At 43.4% G+C, this 18,451-nt stretch overlaps 1 protein-coding gene across 2 annotated transcripts in view; it reads right to left on the reverse strand.

Moving 5' to 3' along the window:
- LOC137624837 (splicing regulator SDE2-like) overlaps positions 1–18,451 on the reverse strand; it is a 108,676-nt gene that overhangs the window by 24,487 nt on the left and 65,738 nt on the right. For both annotated transcript variants that reach the window (XM_068355789.1, XM_068355788.1), the window contains exon 4: positions 2,616–2,785. In XM_068355789.1, coding sequence (XP_068211890.1) covers positions 2,616–2,785 — 170 coding nt within the window. The remainder of the gene's footprint in view (positions 1–2,615; positions 2,786–18,451) is intronic.

Raw genomic sequence — 18,451 nt, forward strand, 5'->3', positions numbered from 1 at the left:
CACGCTCATGTGTGTGCGTGGCCATGCCTGCACGTGTTAAGAGACATGTTGCTCGCTAACACAGGGATCTATGCTTCACAATTACGAGCAGCGTGCGCATCCCAAAGGGAGGGCATGGGAGGTATGCTGCCACTAATCATGTTTCTTCCATCTGTGGGGAGAGTGCACACAAATCCATGAAATTGTGTGGTTCTGTCACATATTGAGCATTTGAGTGTAAGCGCATCCAATTTGCTAATATTAAGCGTATCAGGAATGCGCTGAGTACAAACAAAGTCTGGAGCACAGGGTTTCCAATCTAGTCAGAAAAGATTGTGAGTGCGAAGTAGAGCATTTATCGGTAAATGATGATACAATGTTCAAAAACTGCGCGCTCGGAGACTTATTGGTTGCAAGCACACACTTCAAACCAAAAGACATGATCTCCATTCTGGAAGAACTTATTCTTCCTGTATCATCTTTCAAACTCATAAGGGGGTTGGACAATCGGTAAGACTGTTTCAAGGGCTCTGCTATAAGATGCTGAAGATTATTCCCCTTTCTGATTTATGTAATCCAAAAGTTAAAGAAACTTTTAAAAGCCCACTATGCTTAACCATAGACATCCCAGGATCTGTTCTATTTTCAGTACTCTACATCTTATAAGAATACATGAGCTAATGTTATGGGGTCCTTTGACTGGCCAGACAGTACTACGTTGGATCCTTCTCTTTGGTTACGGTTCTTTCTCTTTGCCTACACATACGCCGAATAGTCTGGCCTATTCTCAACAGATTCTCCTCTGTCCTCACACACCTGACAACACTGAGGTTACTAAACAATTCTTCTTCGCTCAAGGGGTTAACTACTGCACTGTATTTGTTCTGTGGCTACTTTCCTCTTAGTAAGGGTAGAAGAGACTCTTTAGCTATGGTAAGCAGCTCTTCTAGGAGAAGGACACTCCAAAATCAAACCATTGTTCTCTAGTCTTGGGTAGTGCCATAGCCTCTGTACCATGGTCTTCCACTGTCTTGGGTTAGAGTTCTCTTGCTTGAGGGTACAATCAGGCACACTATTCTATTTAATTTCTCTTCCTCTTGTTTTGTTAAAATTTTCATAGTTTATATAGGAAATATTTATTTTAATGTTACTCTTCTTAAAATATTTTATTTTTCCTTCTTTCCTTTCCTTACTGGGCTATTTTCCCTGTTGGGGCCCCTGGGCTTATAGCATTTTGCTTTTCCAGCTAGGGTTGTAGCTTAGCAAATAATAATAATAATAATAATAATGTTAATGTAAACATATTCTGAAGGAGCAGTCAATAGACTAAACTTCAATAATAAACAGGAATTGACTTTTTGAACCAAAACTATTTCTCAACTATTCGGGTAGTTCTGCTCACTGCTGTCTCTACTATAGAATCAGTAATACTAGAGCTTTATATGAATCTCTTAGTATAAGTAAATGAATAGTCTCTTAATGGTGCAATGGACAGGGCTAAGACAACTGGTCAAGTTCCAAAATACTACTTAGTCTTATGAAAACACTGCTTCAAGTTACATTGACATCATACAAGCCAACAAGATTCTACAACAGCCCACATTGACATCATACAAGTCAATGACATTCTACTACTGGCCAATGTTCTAAAAAGATACAAAACTACATATCTATATTGTAAACTATAAATAGCTGAGCAGCATCACTATCCATCAAGAAATACATGTCTGGTAACCCACCAGCTTAAGTATAGTTCTTTTGATAAGTCTACTGTTTCCTGCATTTACACTTATGTTAAAAATACCCCTTACTTTTAGAGAAATTAGTTGTCAGTAGGAATCAGTCTGCATTTTTGTTTTCAGTAACCTTACATCAGAGTTTGTTGATAGAACGTACTATACATGCAGTTGTACATCTAACAGTAGAGAATAGTGTACTCCCACCTAAAATCACTTCACATTTCTATGCTTTCCTAATAAAAAGCTCATCAAATTTATATAAAAAATTATCATGAATCTTTCCTAACCCTTATATTTACAATATAACAAAGCCCTGCCTTAAACTAGAGATCTTTTTTAATTACTAAGCCCCAGTCTAAATGATTAAGTGTCTAAGCAGATGGGACAAGCGAAGGATGAGGCTCACCCTTCTTAACAAATGCTATTAATCAACTACCTTATTAACAATTCCACTGTCATTCCTGTTAGTTATCAATTTACTTGGTTTAATCAATAACTTGTAGTACCTTAATTTCTGTCATAAGTTTTTTGATAAAAAAACATATGATACACTTTGGCACCCTATTCATAATCTTTAAACCAGATAATGTACAGATATACCTTCTAACTTCTTTAAATTCTGCTAACAAATTAGCCATTATAGTATATTTCTTAATCACCGTTAAGTCAAAGCACAATAAGCCAGACCACACAGTGAAAAAAATGACAATTATAAGTGCGTTTGTCCAGTGACTCCTCCTAGAGTGTCTACTCTGCATCACAGGGGAGGGGGAGATGATGGAGAGAGAGTTTTTTTTCTCATAGTTAAAGGTCGAGAAGGATATCGGAGGATAAAACGTAATGATTACCAGGTAAGTTTCATTAAAAAAAATATATACCATAAAAAAATACACTAACCTTTATCAATAGAATCAAACAGGTTCTTCTCCCGTATTTCTCGTTGTTGGTAATAGGATTCATCTTGAAATATGTGCCTTGGAGTCTCTTTCAACTTTTCAAACTTTTGACGTTTCCTCTCCTGCATTTCTCTTTCTCTCTCTGATTTTTTACTAATAAAATCTTTTAATCTGGAAAATATATAAAATAACAAGAAATGTACTTTCATGCATAGCTTCAAAAATATGTATTGTATACCTTTAATCCAGGGAAAACATAAAACATTTTAAAAATTTGGTGAGAAAAATAAAAATATACCATGCTTACTTGACCCAATTCTAACCTTCAACACAAAACTTAAACATATTTAAAACCAGATGAGATAACCAACAGCAAAATCTTGGATCAAGTATGACATTTATTGTGGATCAGTTGAAAAGAGGATGTATCAGAAATAACATTTTAATAATCACCCCAAATTACTTGAGGTAAACCAAATTCATGGGCTTTAGAACATTTTATCAAGATGAAAGTCCAAAATAGTATATTTTCAAGATAATCTATATTTTCCCTAGCAAAACAGTTGAACAACAGTTGAATTTTAACAAGGTAGCTACTGTTCTTGAAATTGAGCGTTGCGGCTGATGATCTTCCACATGCCACAGTACTGTACAGTAATAAAAAATGATACATTCCTATCTGTCAACACTTCCTGAGTAGTTGTTGTTGTTATTTTTACTATCTAAGCTACAAACCTAGTTGGGAAAGCAGGATGCTATAAGCCCAAGGGCTCCAACAGGGAAAGAAAATAAAAAAACTACAAGAGAAATAGTGAACAATAAAATTAAATATTTTAAAAACAGTAACAACATTAAAATAAATCTTTCATACATAAAGTATAAAAACTTCAAAAAAAAAGAAAAGAAAAAAGGAAGAGAAATAAGAAAGAAGAGTGTGGCCGAGTGTACCCTCAAGCAAGAGAACTCTACCCCATGACAGTGGAAGACCATGGTACAGAGGCTATGGCACTACCCAAGACTAGAGAAAATTTATTTGATTTTCGAGTGTCCTTCTACAAGAGCTGCTTACCATAACTAACGAGTCTATTCTACTCATATCAAGTGGAAAGTAACCACTGAACGATTACAGTGCAGTAGTTAACCCCTCAAGCAAAGAAGAATTGCTTGGTAATTTTAGTGTTATCAGGTGTATAAGGAAAGAATAGTCCAGAGTATTCGGTGTATGTGTAGGCAAAGGAATAATGAGCCGTAACCAGAGAGATGGATCCAATGTAGTACTGTCTGGCTAGTCAAAGGACCAAAAAACTTTAGAAGCATTCATTGACATCTACTATAGTAAGTACCATATGGTGTCATGATCTTTTTTTTTGTGAAAATGAAAGTGATGATGGCAGCGATGAATTTGTGATGCTAGACACCAATGAAGAAAGCCAAAACCCAAAATGATGCCGACATGTTCTTTGTGACTCAAACCAACTAAGTTTGATCCAGGAAAGTACGATGTACGGCAAATTAAGTGACCTCTCTACCCTCTTTACCTCAGCTGCTAAAAAATCTTTGTAGAAGAACATCCGAGTTGGAACACAGATTCACAACCAACATAATTGCTTGATGATACTGCTTTGCCAAATATGTCTACCAGTACTGTTGAGTATGCTGGTAAGCTTGCAATTTCTTATAACTTAAGTACTCTTCTGCTATTTCAAGGAGGTGACAAAATATTGTTGAGATTGTTCTTATTAAAGAACATCATACAAGATGATATATGTAATATTTTCGTTCAACGAACAAATATATTGTTTTAGTTCATAAACAGTTAGCGTTGAATAACTCCATGTGCATAGATATTTCCAACAATTGTCTAAATACTGTTATGCTTTCAACATACTTCCCATCAAAAAAAATTCTTATCTTTTTGCACAGTACAGTACTGTACATCATTGACATGAACTCTCCTTGCTCTACCTTTGCCAGATTTTCATATACTGTACTGTTTTCTGGTGAGCTTATTGAACTACAGGTTTTCATATATAGTAACGTTTTCTGGTGGGCTTATCAAACTACAGGTTTTCATATATAGTACTGTTTTCTGGTTAGCTTATTGATAACCAATTCTTGGGCCTTTATGATTTGTCTTCTTCTAAAAAAACCTTTAACCTTCAGTCATTAAAATTCCCCACTGATCTCATTATCATGACAACATCCTCTAATTCCTGTTCATTTCTTCATTCTGAATATTTTCAGAATATTGCCCAAATCATTTTAATAACAGAATTTAAATAATAAAATTCATCACAGTCAACTCTTGTTATGCGTGATTAATTAGCTTCCGAAAACAGCTATGATCTGGTCCCCAGACATCTGCTGTCCAGATCTAACCTCAAGTCAAGAACACAAACTTCACACTATAATACTGTACTACCAACCCTCAGATATAGAGTTGGAAGTGACTTTAGTTAAGTTTCATCTTCTTAGATTTGAGGAACTATGTCCCTTCATATAAATCACGTCAACATCTTGGCAAAATTCAAAGCTCTGGCCAAAATTAATGAGTTAGTACAAGGGAAGATAGTGGCCTCTTTTTGTGGACAACAAAGTGATTTGAGGGTAAATGTGGGTAAGACTGAAGCCATGTTGAGCAGTAAAGAAGGTAGGGACAGAATAGCCATACATGAAAGTAGAGGCGCTGTTATAAAACCGGTAGAACAATTTGGATACTTGGGATCTACTATAAATCAGGAGGGAGGATGTGAGGCTGGAGTTGAGAATAGGATAAAAGCTGCAGAGGGAAAGTGGAGGGAGGTAGGCAGGAGTGGTATGTATATGAAAATGCCAAACAAGATAAAAATCAAGATCTATAGCACAGTAATAGGACCAGTATTACTGTATGGATCAGAAACTTAGGCTTTAAGACAAAAAGAGGAAGCAAAGCTTGAGAGAACAGAGATGAGAATGCTAACGTGGATCATGGAAATATTACAGCTTGAAAGATTGGAAAATTATGAAATAAGAAGACTGGAAGGTGTAGTAAAGATTACACAGATGATAAGTGTGTCACAACTGAGATGGTGTGGGCATGTGTTGAGGATGGATGGTGGGGAGTGAGTGAGGAGGGTTTGGGAGGAACCTGTTAGGGGGAGAAGATCAAGAGGGAGGCATATAATTAGATGGCGAGATAATGTGAAGGATGATATAGAGAGAAGAGTTTTGGTGGAAGAGGATGCCTTTGATAGAAGGCCTTTGAGAGGGCGCATCAGGCAACTGACCCCGTAATGTAGGGATAACAGTGGGGGAGAAGGAGAAAGTGGCTTTTTTTTTGTGTCTACAAATAAGGGAACACTAAGATTCAAGCCTTTCCTCTTTGTCCAAGAGTTACTTCATGGGACAGAATCAAGGAACTTCACCTTATTCCTGCCTTTTTTCCAAAGAAAGTTGTATGTCTTAGTAAACCAGCTAACCAAGAAACACCAAATCCTGCCAACAGAATTGTTCCAATAGCTTCATCTCTGATAAAAAATTTTGAATCTTTAGAAATGGTCCAGTATACATGTTTGCAACATCTCAAAACAAGAGACTAGATGTGTATTGCTCTCCATTCTCAGACTCTATAACATAGAGTGCTGATGCCATTCTACAGGATTGGTCCAGCCTGGACATTTATGCTTTCCCCTAGTTTTAGATAATAAGGGAGGTCTTAAATGTTTAAAAAGTTGGAAAACTACCGTATAGCCCTTGTGGTTCCTTTCTGGCCTCAAAGGGAATGGTTACTTGATCTTTTGCCTCTGTGGTCAGATCCTTTGATCACTTCCTATTGGGGTAGATCTGCTTAAATAGCCTGACTGCCTCAGACTATACTATAGCTCTCTCATGCTTTGTCTGACCTCATAGAAATACTTATAGAAATACACCACTTATGCTATTCAGAACAATTCACTATGCATTTGGTTAGTGCAAATAAAGTGTCGGCATTACATTAACTTACGAATCTAGGCCTGGCTAACTCCCACTTTCACAGACGTGACCCGACGAATTACTTGCCACGATACATGATATATAGATATTTATTTCATTCTTCAACTCAGGGTTGTTAGATATTATAATGTGTAGTTAATACATTTATTCATTTTAGGTACAATACAGGTCATTTAGCTATAATATGAAAAATTTTGGGAACTTAAGGTCCACGTTAAACACTTACCATTTATTATTATGGGAAAAATTTGTTTTGTATATGCGGCTGTTTACGAAAAGTAATTAATCGAGCATAACTGCGATGAATTTTATTATTAAAATTCTGTTATCATAATGATTAGGGGAATATTCTGAAAATCTTCTGAATGAAGAAATGAACAGGAACTAGAGGATGTTGGCATAGTAATAAGATCTGTGGTGAATTTTAATGCCTGAAGGCTAAAGGTCCTCACACCCAACTCTATATCCGATGGTTGGTAGCATAGTATTACAATGTGAAGTTTGTATTTTTGACTTGAGGTTAGATTTGGACAGCAGATGTCTGGGGACCAGTTACTGGGTAAGAAGAGACGATGGTAAATTTGGCAAGGGAAGGCCTATCCCAATATTTCCTCAGCTGGAACTTTAGAGGTATCATCCTGAGGCAAGAGTGAAGAATGGACTTTCCCAGAAAAATGTTATTTTTATAATAAAATAAATTTTTGAATATACTTACCCGGTGATTATATAAGCTGCAGCTCTGCTGCTCGACAGAAAACTCTACGTTCAAAATCCGCCAGCGATCGCTATGCAGGTAGGGGGTGTACATCAACAGCGCCATCTGTCGTGCAGGTACTCAGTACTCAATGTAAACACAGAACTCAATTTTCTCCTCGGTCCACTGGGTCTCTATTGGGGAGGAAGGGAGGGTCCTTTAATATATAATCACCGGGTAAGTATATTCAAAAATTTATTTTATTATAAAAATAACATTTTTCAATATTAAACTTAGCCGGTGATTATATAAGCTGATTCACACCCAGGGGGGTGGGTAGAGACCAGCAATAATTGTTAACATTATTATGAGCTAAGGATTTTTTATTTCATTTTAGCAGTTATTCAAAATAACAAACATAAAATAAATAAGTACCTGGTAAGGAAGTCGACTTGAACAATTACTCTGCCTTTTTAAGTACGTCTTCCTTACGGAGCCTCGCGATCCTCTTAGGATGCTGAGCGACCCCTAGGAGCTGAAGTATCAAGGGTTGCAACCCATACTACAGGACCTCATCAAAACCTCTAATCTAGGCGCTTCTCAAGAAAAGAATTTGACCACCCGCCAAATCAACCAGGATGCGAAAGGCTTCTTAGCCTTCCGGACAACCCAAAAACAACAATAAAAAACATTTCAAGAGAAAGATTAAAAAGGTTATGGAATTAGGGGAATGTAGTGGTTGAGCCCTCACCCACTACTGCACTCGCTGCTACGAATGGTCCCAGGGTGTAGCAGTTCTCGTAAAGAGACTGGACATCTTTAAGATAAAAAGACGCGAACACTGACTTGCTTCTCCAATAGGTTGCGTCCATTATACTCTGCAGAGATCTATTTTGTTTAAAGGCCACTGAAGTTGCGACAGCTCTAACTTCATGTGTCCTTACCTTCAGCAAAGCTTGGTCTTCCTCACTCAGATGGGAATGAGCTTCTCGTATCAACAGTCTGATATAATAGGATAAGGCATTCTTTGACATAGGCAAAGAAGGTTTCTTAATAGAACACCATAAAGCTTCTGACTGTCCTCGTAAAGGTTTAGTTCGTCTTAAATAGAACTTAAGAGCTCTAACAGGGCATAAGACTCTTTCCAGTTCATTTCCAACCATATTTGAAAGGCTTGGAATATCGAACGATTTCGGCCAAGGACGAGAAGGTAGCTCGTTTTTGGCTAGAAAACCAAGCTGTAAAGAACATGTAGCCGTTTCAGATGAAAATCCGATGTTCCTGCTGAAGGCGTGAATCTCACTGACTCTTTTAGCTGTGGCCAAGCAAACCAGGAAAAGAGTCTTTAAAGTGAGATCTTTAAAGGAGGCTGATTGTAGCGGCTCGAACCTTTCTGACATAAGGAATCTTAGTACCACGTCTAAATTCCAACCAGGTGTAGCCAAACGACGCTCCTTCGTGGTCTCAAAAGACTTAAGGAGGTCCTGTAGATCTTTGTTGTTGGAAAGATCTAAGCCTCTGTGACGGAAGACTGATGCCAACATGCTTCTGTAACCTTTGATAGTGGGAGCTGAAAGAGATCTTTCTTTCCTCAGGTATAATAGGAAGTCAGCTATTTGGGTTACAGAGGTACTGGTCGAGGATACTGATACTGACTTGCACCAGTTTCGGAAGACTTCCCACTTCGACTGGTAGACTCTAAGAGTGGATGTCCTCCTTGCTCTAGCAATCGCCCTGGCTGCCTCCTTCGAAAAGCCTCTAGCTGACGTAGAAGGTCCACCCTTAGAGGAAGAGTTCTGGGAACGTCCACCAGCCATTGAAGTACCTCGGTGAACCATTCTCTCGCGGGCCAGAGGGGAGCAACTAACGTCAACCTTGTCCCTTCGTGAGAGGCGAACTTCTGCAGTACCTTGTTGACAATCTTGAACGGGGGGAATGCATATAGGTCTAGATGTGACCAATCCAGTAGAAAGGCATCTATATGAACTGCTGCTGGGTCCGGGATTGGTGAGCAATATATTGGGAGCCTCTTGGTCATCGAGGTTGCGAAGAGATCTATGGTAGGCTGGCCCCATGTGGCCCACAGTCTCTTGCACACATCCTTGTGTAGGGTCCATTCTGTTGGAATGATTTGTCCCTTCCGACTGAGGCAATCCGCCATGACATTCAAGTTGCCTTGGATGAACCTCGTTACTAGAGAAAGGTTTAGATCTTTTGACCAGGTGAGGAGGTCCCTTGCGATCTCGTACAACGTCATAGAATGGGTCCCTCCTTGCTTGGAGATGTACGCCAAAGCCGTGGTGTTGTCCGAGTTCACCTCCACCACTTTGCCTTGAAGGAGGGACTTGAAGCTTTTCAAGGCCAGATGAACTGCCAGTAGCTCCTTGCAGTTGATATGTAACGTTCTTTGATGCGAGTTCCAAGTTCCCGAGCATTCCCGACCGTCTAATGTCGCACCCCAGCCCGTGTCCGATGCGTCCGAGAAGAGAACGTGGTTGGGGGTCTGAACAGCCAGGGGCAGACCCTCTCTGAGGCTGATACTGTCCTTCCACCAAGTCAGGGACGACTTCATCTTCTCGGAAATGGGGATCGAGACCGCTTCTAGCGTCTTGTCCTTTTTCCAGTAAACAGCTAGGTGAAATTGAAGGGGACGGAGGTGTAGTCTCCCTAACAAAACGAACTGTTCCAGGGATGATAGCGTCCCTATCAGACTCATCCACTATCTGACTGAACATCGTTCCTTCTTCAGCATGTTCTGGATGCATACCTGGGCTTGACTTGTTCTGGGGGCCGACGGAAAAGCCCGAAAAGCTTGACTGTGAATCTCCATCCCTAAATACACAATAGTTTAGGATGGGACCAGTTGAGACTTTTCCATATTGACCAGGAGACCCAATTCCTTGATCAGATCTAGAGTCCACTTTAGATTCTCCAGACAGCGACGACTGGAAGAGGCTCTTAGAAGCCAGTCGTCCAAATAGAGGGAGGCTCTGATGTCCGCTAAATGAAGGAATTTGGCTATATTCCTCATCAGCCTCGTAAACACAAGAGGAGCTGTGCTTAGGCCAAAGCACAGGGCTTGAAATTGGTAGACAACCTTTTCGTAAACGAACCTCAGAAAAGGTTGGGAGTCTCGGTGGATGGGGACGTGAAAGTATGCGTCCCTTAGGTCTAAAGAGACCATCCAGTCTTCCTTTCTGACCGCTGCTAGAACGGACTTTGTGGTCTCCATGGCGAACGTCTGCTTTGTGACAAAGACATTCAGCGCACTGACGTCTAGCACCGGCCTCCACCCTCCTGTCTTCTTTACCACTAAGAAGAGACGGTTGTAGAAGCCCGGGGATTGATGGTCCCGGACTTTGACTAACGCTCCCTTTTCTAGTAAGAGAGACACCTCCTGCTTCAAAGCTCGTCTCTTGTCTTCCTCTCTGTACCTGGGAGAGAGATCGATGGGACACGTTGCTAGAGGGGGTTTACGTACAAACGGGATCTTGTACCCTTCTCTGAGCAGCTTCACAGATTGTGCATCTGCGCCTCTTTCCTCCCAGGTCTGCCAGAAGTTCTTGAGTCTGGCTCCCACTGCTGTCTGAAGAAGGAGGCAGTCAGACTCTGCTTTTAAAGGACTTGGTACCTTTCTTCTTCCCACGTCTCCCTTCGGCACGAGCACCTCCTCTGCAGGAGGCTCTGCCACGAAAGGGCGGAATGAATCTGGACGCTGGAGTGTCCATCCTGGGTCTTGACAAGGTAGGCAAAGGGGTGGCTTTGCGGGCAGAGGACGCAACCAGGTCATGGGTGTCCTTCTGAATCAAAGAGGCAGCAATCTCCTTAATCAAGTCCTCTGGAAAAAGGCACTTTGAGAGAGGAGCAAACAGAAGTTCTGATCTCTGACACGGTGTTACTCCAGCAGACAGGAAGGAGCAAAGGTTCTCCCGTTTCTTGAGGACCCCGGATACGAACGAAGCCGCAAGCTCACTAGATCCGTCCCGTATGGCCTTGTCCATGCAGGACATTATGAGCAAGGAAGATTCCTGTCAGACGGGGAGATCTTCCTGCTCAAAGCTCCCAGACACCAGTCCAAAAAGTTAAAAACCTCGAAGGCTCTAAACACTCCTTTCAACAGATGGTCTAGGTCCGTAGGAGACCAGCATATCTTAGAGCGTCTCATGGCTAGCCTGCGGGGAGAGTCTACCAGGCTTGAGAAGTCGCCCTGGGCAGAGGCAGGAACTCCCAAGCCGAGAACTTCTCCCGTGGCATACCAGACGCTCGATCTGGAAGAGAGTTTCGCAGGGGGAAACGAAAACGTTGTCTTCCCTAGGTCCTTTTTGGACTGCATCCAATCTCCTAAAACTCGTAAAGCTCTCTTGGACGAGCGGGCGAGGACGAGTTTCGTAAAGGCAGGCGCGGATGACTGCGTACCTGAAGCAAACTCTGACGGAGGGGAGCGTGGAGCCGCAGACACAAACTGGTCCGGATACATCTCTTTGAACAGAGCAAGAACTTTCCTAAAGTCCAAAGAGGGTTGCGTGGTCTTGGGTTCGTCAAGGTCCGTATGTGGGTCATCAATGTGTGCCGCGTCGTCATCATCAGAGAGTCCATCATCTGAGAATTGAGGAGGAAGCGGCAAAGGAGTAGGAATCGGCTGGTCAGCTGAGTCCGGCAGCACGGGTGCACGCGTGACTGAACCGGACGCAACGTCATGGAACTGTTGCCCAGTCTGTGAACTGGCAACAACCATAGCAGCGCGGGGACGCATAGCGTCTACTCCAGACTGTCTAGTCTGATGTGGGCGAGCAGAGGTAACCACACTGGGTTGCGGAGGTTGACGCACCGCGTCAAAACAAAACAACTTAGACTGTTGTTGTACCTCGCGAACGTCAACGGAAGGTTCCGTGCGTCGCTGAACGTCAACATGCGGCTGGCAGCGCATGGGTGGCGGGACTCTCTCAGCTGGAGTGTGGCCGAAGGTCGCCTCAGCGTCCAAAGGACGCACAACCGTGGTTGGTTGTAGGCTAGAGGTTGGTGCAGCGTCAACCTTCTCCGCACGAAAGTCCTGCATCAAGGACGTTAACTGAGACTGCATGGTCTGCAGCAAAGACCACTTAGGGTCTACAGGAGCAGGTGCGGCAACAGACGGTGTGACTGCCTGATGCGGTACCGCTTTGCCTCTCTTAGGAGGTGAGCAGTCGTCGGAAGACTGCAGCGAGTCCGAACTGACCCAGTGGCTACAACTGGGCCGTTGGACTTGCGAGGAAGGGACCGACTTGCGCTTAAGAGGCCGCGAGACCTTGGTCCATGGTTTCTTACGAGAAACCTCTTCCGCAGACGAGGAATAAATGGGCTCTCTCGTCTTTGTGTGGGTGGGGCGATCTTGGGTAGATACGCCCGAAACCACGGAGGGAACGTCTGTTCGCTGATTAAAGCCTCTCGAACCCTTTGGTCGTACGACATTGCTTCTCCCCTGGGCTTGGGAGCTTGCAAGAGGTCCCGGACTGGGAGGACGACAGGCACGAACAGACGAACCCTCAAGCGCAACACTATCCACAACACTATCACTCACTTTATCACTACCCACTGCACTCTTACACTTCAGCTCCTTGACGTCTGCCATGAGCTGGTTGCGGTCACTAGCCAAGGACTCGACTCTCTCACCCAGAGCTTGGATGGCACGCATCATATCTGCCATCGAAGGTTCTTGAGTGCTAGAAGGGGGATCAGGAGCAAACTACAGGGGAAGGAATAGGTTGTGGGGCATGAGGAGAGGAAAATTCAACGGAGCGAGACGAACTTCTCCTGACTCTATCTCTCTCTAGCCTACGTGTATATTTCTGGAATTCGATAAAATCGAATTCCGAAAGCCCAACGCATTCCTCACATCGATCTTCCAATTGACAGGTTTTATCCCGACAATTGGAACAAACGGTGTGAGGATCGATAGAGGCCTTCGGAAGACGCCTTGAACAGTCCCTAGCATTACACTTCCTGAATTTAGGGACTTGAGAAGGGTCAGCCATTTTGAATTAGTCAAAGGGGAATTCAAAAACTATCCAAAGTCATCAACAAATAATCCGATATCAACAAAAGAATGCAAGGATGTATTGAAGATAAAGCCTGCAAAGCGAAAGCTCAAAACTAGAAATGTGTACTTCACCAAAAAGATGTGAAAACCAATCCAGTTAGCAACAGCGAATTAGTAGGTCTTGCCGGTAGCACGACAGAGAGAAAATTGAGTTCTGTGTTTACATTGAGTACTGAGTACCTGCACGACAGATGGCGCTGTTGATGTACACCCCCTACCTGCATAGCGATCGCTGGCGGATTTTGAACGTAGAGTTTTCTGTCGAGCAGCAGAGCTGCAGCTTATATAATCACCGGCTAAGTTTAATATTGAAAAATGATATTTTAATTATAAAATAAATTTTTGAATATACTTACCCGGTGAATATATAATAGCTGCAACTCTGCGGCTCGACAGAAAACACACTCAAAAAAAAATCGCGAGCGATCGCTATGAAGGTTGCGGGTGTGCCCACCAGCGCCAACTGTCGGCCAGATACCACTCTTGTATGTAAACAAAACCTTCAATTCTTCTCGTCCCGCTGCGTCTCTATTGGGGAGGAAGGGAGGGTCATTTAATTTATATATTCACCGGGTAAGTATATTCAAAAATTTATTTTATAATTAAAATATAATTTTTAAATATTTAACTTAGCCGGTGAATATATAATAGCTGATTCACACCCAAGGAGGTGGGTAGAGACCAGAGTTAATTATGTTTACAGCGTATAAGCTAAGAGTTTTTTCATTTTGACAGTTATCAATATAACAAAACCAAAATATATAGGTACCTGGTAAGGAAGTTGACTTAGACGATTACTCTGCCTTGTAAGTCTGTCTTCCTCACGGAGCCCAGCGATCCTCTTAGGATGCTGAAAGACTCCCAGGAGCTGAAGTATCAAGGGTTGCAACCCATACAACAGGACCTCATCAAACCCCTAATCTGGGCGCTCTCAAGAAATGACTTTGACCAAACGCCAAATCAACCAGGATGCGAAAGGCTTCTTAGCCTTCCGAACAACCCATAAAAAAATATTAAAAACATTTCAAGAGACAGATTAAAAGGATATTGGAATTAGGGAAGTGTAGTGGTAGAACCCTCACCCACTACTGCACTCGCTGCAACGAATGGACCCAGTGTGTAGCAGTCCTCGTAAAGAGTCTGGACATCTTTTAAGTAAAATGACGCGAACACTGACTTGCTTCTCCAAAAAGTCGCGTCCATAATACTTTGCAGAGATTTATTTTGCTTGAAGGCCACGGAGGTTGCTATATCTCTAACTTCGTGCGTCTTAACCTTAAGCAAACATCGGTCTTTCTCATTCAAGTGAGAATGAGCTTCTCGTATTAAAAAAATCTGATAAAATATGACAAAGCATTCTTTGACATAGGCAATGAAGGTTTCTTAACTGAGCACCATAATGCCTCAGATTTCCCTCGTAATGACTTAGTACGAGCTAAATCGAACTTAAGAGCTCTAACAGGACATAATACTCTTTCCAGTTCGTTGCCTACGATCTCTGATAAGCAAGGAATATCAAAAGATTTAGGCCAAGACGAGAAGGCAGTTCATTTTTGGCCAGGAAACCAAGTTGAAGTGAACAAGTGGCTTTTTTCTGTAGAAAAGCCGATGTTCTTACTGAAGGCATGAAGTTCATTGACCCTTTTAGCCGAAGCCAAGCACACTAGGAAAAGTGTCTTGAGGGTGAGATCCTTCAGGGAGGCTGAATGTAATGGCTCAAACCTGTCTGACATGAGGAACCTTAGGACCACGTCTAAGTTCCATCCAGGAGTTGCCAAACGACGTTCCTTAGAGGTCTCGAAAGACTTAAGGAGATCTTGGAGATCTTTATTGTTGGAAAGATCTAAGCCTCTATGTCGAAAGACCGAAGCCAACATGCTCCTGTAGCCCTTAATCGTGGGAGCTGAAAGGGAGTAAACCTTTCTCAGATGTAAAAGAAAATCTGCGATTTGGGCTACAGAGGTACTGGACGAGGACACAGATGCTGACTTGCACCAGTCTCGAAAGACTTCCCACTTCGACTGGTATACTCTAATGGTAGAAGCTCTCCTAGCTCTTGCAATCGCACTGGCTGCCTCCTTCGAAAAGCCTCTAGCTCTTGAGAGTCTTTCGATAGTCTGAAGGAAGTCAGACGAAGAGCGGGGAGGCTTTGATGGACATTCTTTACGTGGGGCTGACGTAACAGATCTACCGTTAGAGGAAGACTTCTTGGAAAGTCTACCAGCCATTGAAGTACCTCGGTGCACCACTCTCTCGCGGGCCAGAGGGTAGCAACCAACGTCAACCTTGTCCCTTCGTGAGAGGCGAACTTCTGCAGTACCTTGTTGACTATCTTGAATGGTGGGAATGCATATAAGTCCAGAAAAGACCAATCCAGTAGAAACGCGTCTATGTAGATTGCTTCTGTATCTAGGACTGGAGAGCAATAGATTGGTAACCTTTTGGTCAACGAGGAGGCAAAGAGGTCTATGGTGGGTTGACCCCAAGTAGCCCAAAGACTCTTGCCCACGTCATTGTGGAGGGTCCATTCCGTGGGTATCACCTGACCCCTCCGACTGAGACAGTCTGCCAAGACGTTCAAGTCCCCCTGGATGAATCTCGTCAACAGGGAGATGCCTCGAATTCTTGACCATAAGAGAAGGTCCCTTGCGATCTCGAGCAGCGTGAAGGAGTGTGTGCCTCCTTGCTTGGAGATGTACGCCAAAGTTGTGGTGTTGTCTGAGTTGCCTCTACCACTAAGTTTCGAAGAAGCCTTCTAATATCATCAAGGCCAAGTGGACTGCTAATAGCTCCTTGCCGTTGATGTGCATGCTCTTCTGACTTGAGGTCCACAGACCCGAGCATTCCCGACCGTCCAGGGTCGCACCCCAACCCAAATCCGACGCGTTTGAGGACAACACGTGGTTTGGGTTCTTTACTGCTAGGGATAGTCCCTCTCTCAGACTGATATTGCTGTCCCACCATTTCAGGCATGCCTTTACTGGTTCGGAGACTGGGAATGATACCGTCTTTAATGTCTTGTCCTAGTTCCAGTGAAAGGCTTGATGGAACCGGAGAGGCAGAAGGTGTAGTCTCCCTTGTGAGACAAACTGCTCCAGGGATGAGAGAGTCCCTACGAGACTGTTCCAACTCCTGACTGAATAAACGTTTCGTTTCAGCATTAGTTGGACTTCGAGCAGGGCTTGACTGCGAATCTCCATCCCCAAATATAGAATAATCTGGGATGGGATCAGTTGGGACTTTTAGGTTGACCAAAAGTCCCAACTCCCTGGCCAGACTCAACGTCCAATGTAGATCCTGCAGACAGTGAAGACTGGACGATGCTCTGAGAAGCCAGTCGTCCAAGTACAGGGAGGCTCGGATCCCCGATAGATGGAGGGATTTTGCCACATTCCTCATGAGCCTCGTAAACACGAGAGGCGCAGGACTGAGGCCAAAGCACAGGGCTCGAAACTGGTACCCCACATTCCTGTAAACAAACCTCAGAAACGGTTGGGAATCCGGGTGTATAGGAATGTGGAAGTATGCCTCCTGAAGGTCGAGAGAGACCATCCAGTCGCCTTCCATAAATGCTGTCAAGACAGCCTGGTAGACTTCATCGTGAAGTTTGTCTTGACAATGAACACATTGAGCGCACTTGCCTCTTACGTACTCCTGCAGTGAACATGGCTGCCAAATCATGGAGCCATCCCTGAGGGACTTGTTCCTGCAGAGAACGTGGCTGTCAGATCATTGGAGCCATCCCTGAAAGCCTTGTTTATGCATGACATAATTGTACAGCAAAACTTCAAAGGCTCGAAAACAGCTGTGAAGTCGACCTGTAAAATCTTGGAGCGTCTCATGGCCAGGCGCCAGGGAGAGTCTATGAGGTTTGAGAAGTCTATCTGGGCAGAGGCAGGAACTCCCAAGCCGAGAACTTCTCTCGTGTCATATCAGACTCTTGCTCTATAAGCCAGTTTAAAAGAAGGGAAAGCAAAGGCTGTCTCCCCCAAACTCCTCCTGGTGATAAACCAGTCGCCTAGCAAACGTAAAGCTCTCTTAGAAGAGCGAGAGAGCACTAGCTTATAAAACAACGGCTTCGAAGTAGCTAGGCCTAGTGTAAGCTCTGACGTTTAGGCGAACGAGGAGCAGCAGTTACAAAAAGATCCGGACAAAGATCCTTAAAAATCAGCATGATTTATTTAAAGTCCATAGAGGGCTAAGCAGCTTTAGGCTCCTCTCCGTCTGACAGAGTCCTCAAGGGAATATCAGTAGGAGGGGGAACAGCAACTTCCTCATCTGAAGGAACCTTGTCCGATAATAGCCGAGTCTCAAGCAAGGGAGAGACCTACCGTAGTGGCAATGCTTTACAAGCAGAGTCCACACGCACTGGTGCATTAGTAGCGGACCAGGACGCAACGTCATGTAACTGCTTGACAGTCTGTGAACTGTCAACAACAACAGGTGCGTGAGACCAGGACGCAACGTCATGTAACTGCTTGACAGTCTGTGAACTGTCAACAACAATAGGTGCGTGAGGACGCACAGCGTCCACTCGAGACTGCTTTGACCGCCTAGACTGAGCAGTCAAAACAACTCTAGAATGCGGAGGTTGACGCTCAGCGTCAAAACAAGTCAACTCCGATTGTTAGCGAACGTCCTGAACGTCAACAGGAGCATCAGCAAGTGGCCTAACGTCCAAATGTGGCTGAAAATCCACACGAGACCGCATCGAGTGTGGTTCTAAACAACCTGACTGACGTGACTTGGCTACGCCAACGTCAACAGGACGCACAAAGGAACGTTAGGGTGGCTGAAGGCCAGGATCTCGATGAGATAAACGGCTAGGCTCAACGGACTTATCGGCAGAATATTCTTCCATAAGGGAGGCAAGCTTATTCTGCATGTCTTGCCGTACAACCCATTTAGGATCAACGGGAATGGTTGCGGTAAGAGACGAGGGTAACGTCTGTGACCGCAAAACCTTGCCTACAAAAAGACTCTCGGAGTCTGTGTTACGCTTTTGTTAGGCGGCGAGCAGTCTTCCGATGACTGCATAGGGTCAGAGCTGTCCTAATGGTTAAAACCAGGACGCTGGACCTGTCCTGAAAGGACT

Source organism: Palaemon carinicauda, chromosome 31 (assembly GCF_036898095.1).
Source record: "Palaemon carinicauda isolate YSFRI2023 chromosome 31, ASM3689809v2, whole genome shotgun sequence".
Taxonomy (NCBI): Eukaryota; Metazoa; Arthropoda; class Malacostraca; order Decapoda; family Palaemonidae; genus Palaemon; species Palaemon carinicauda.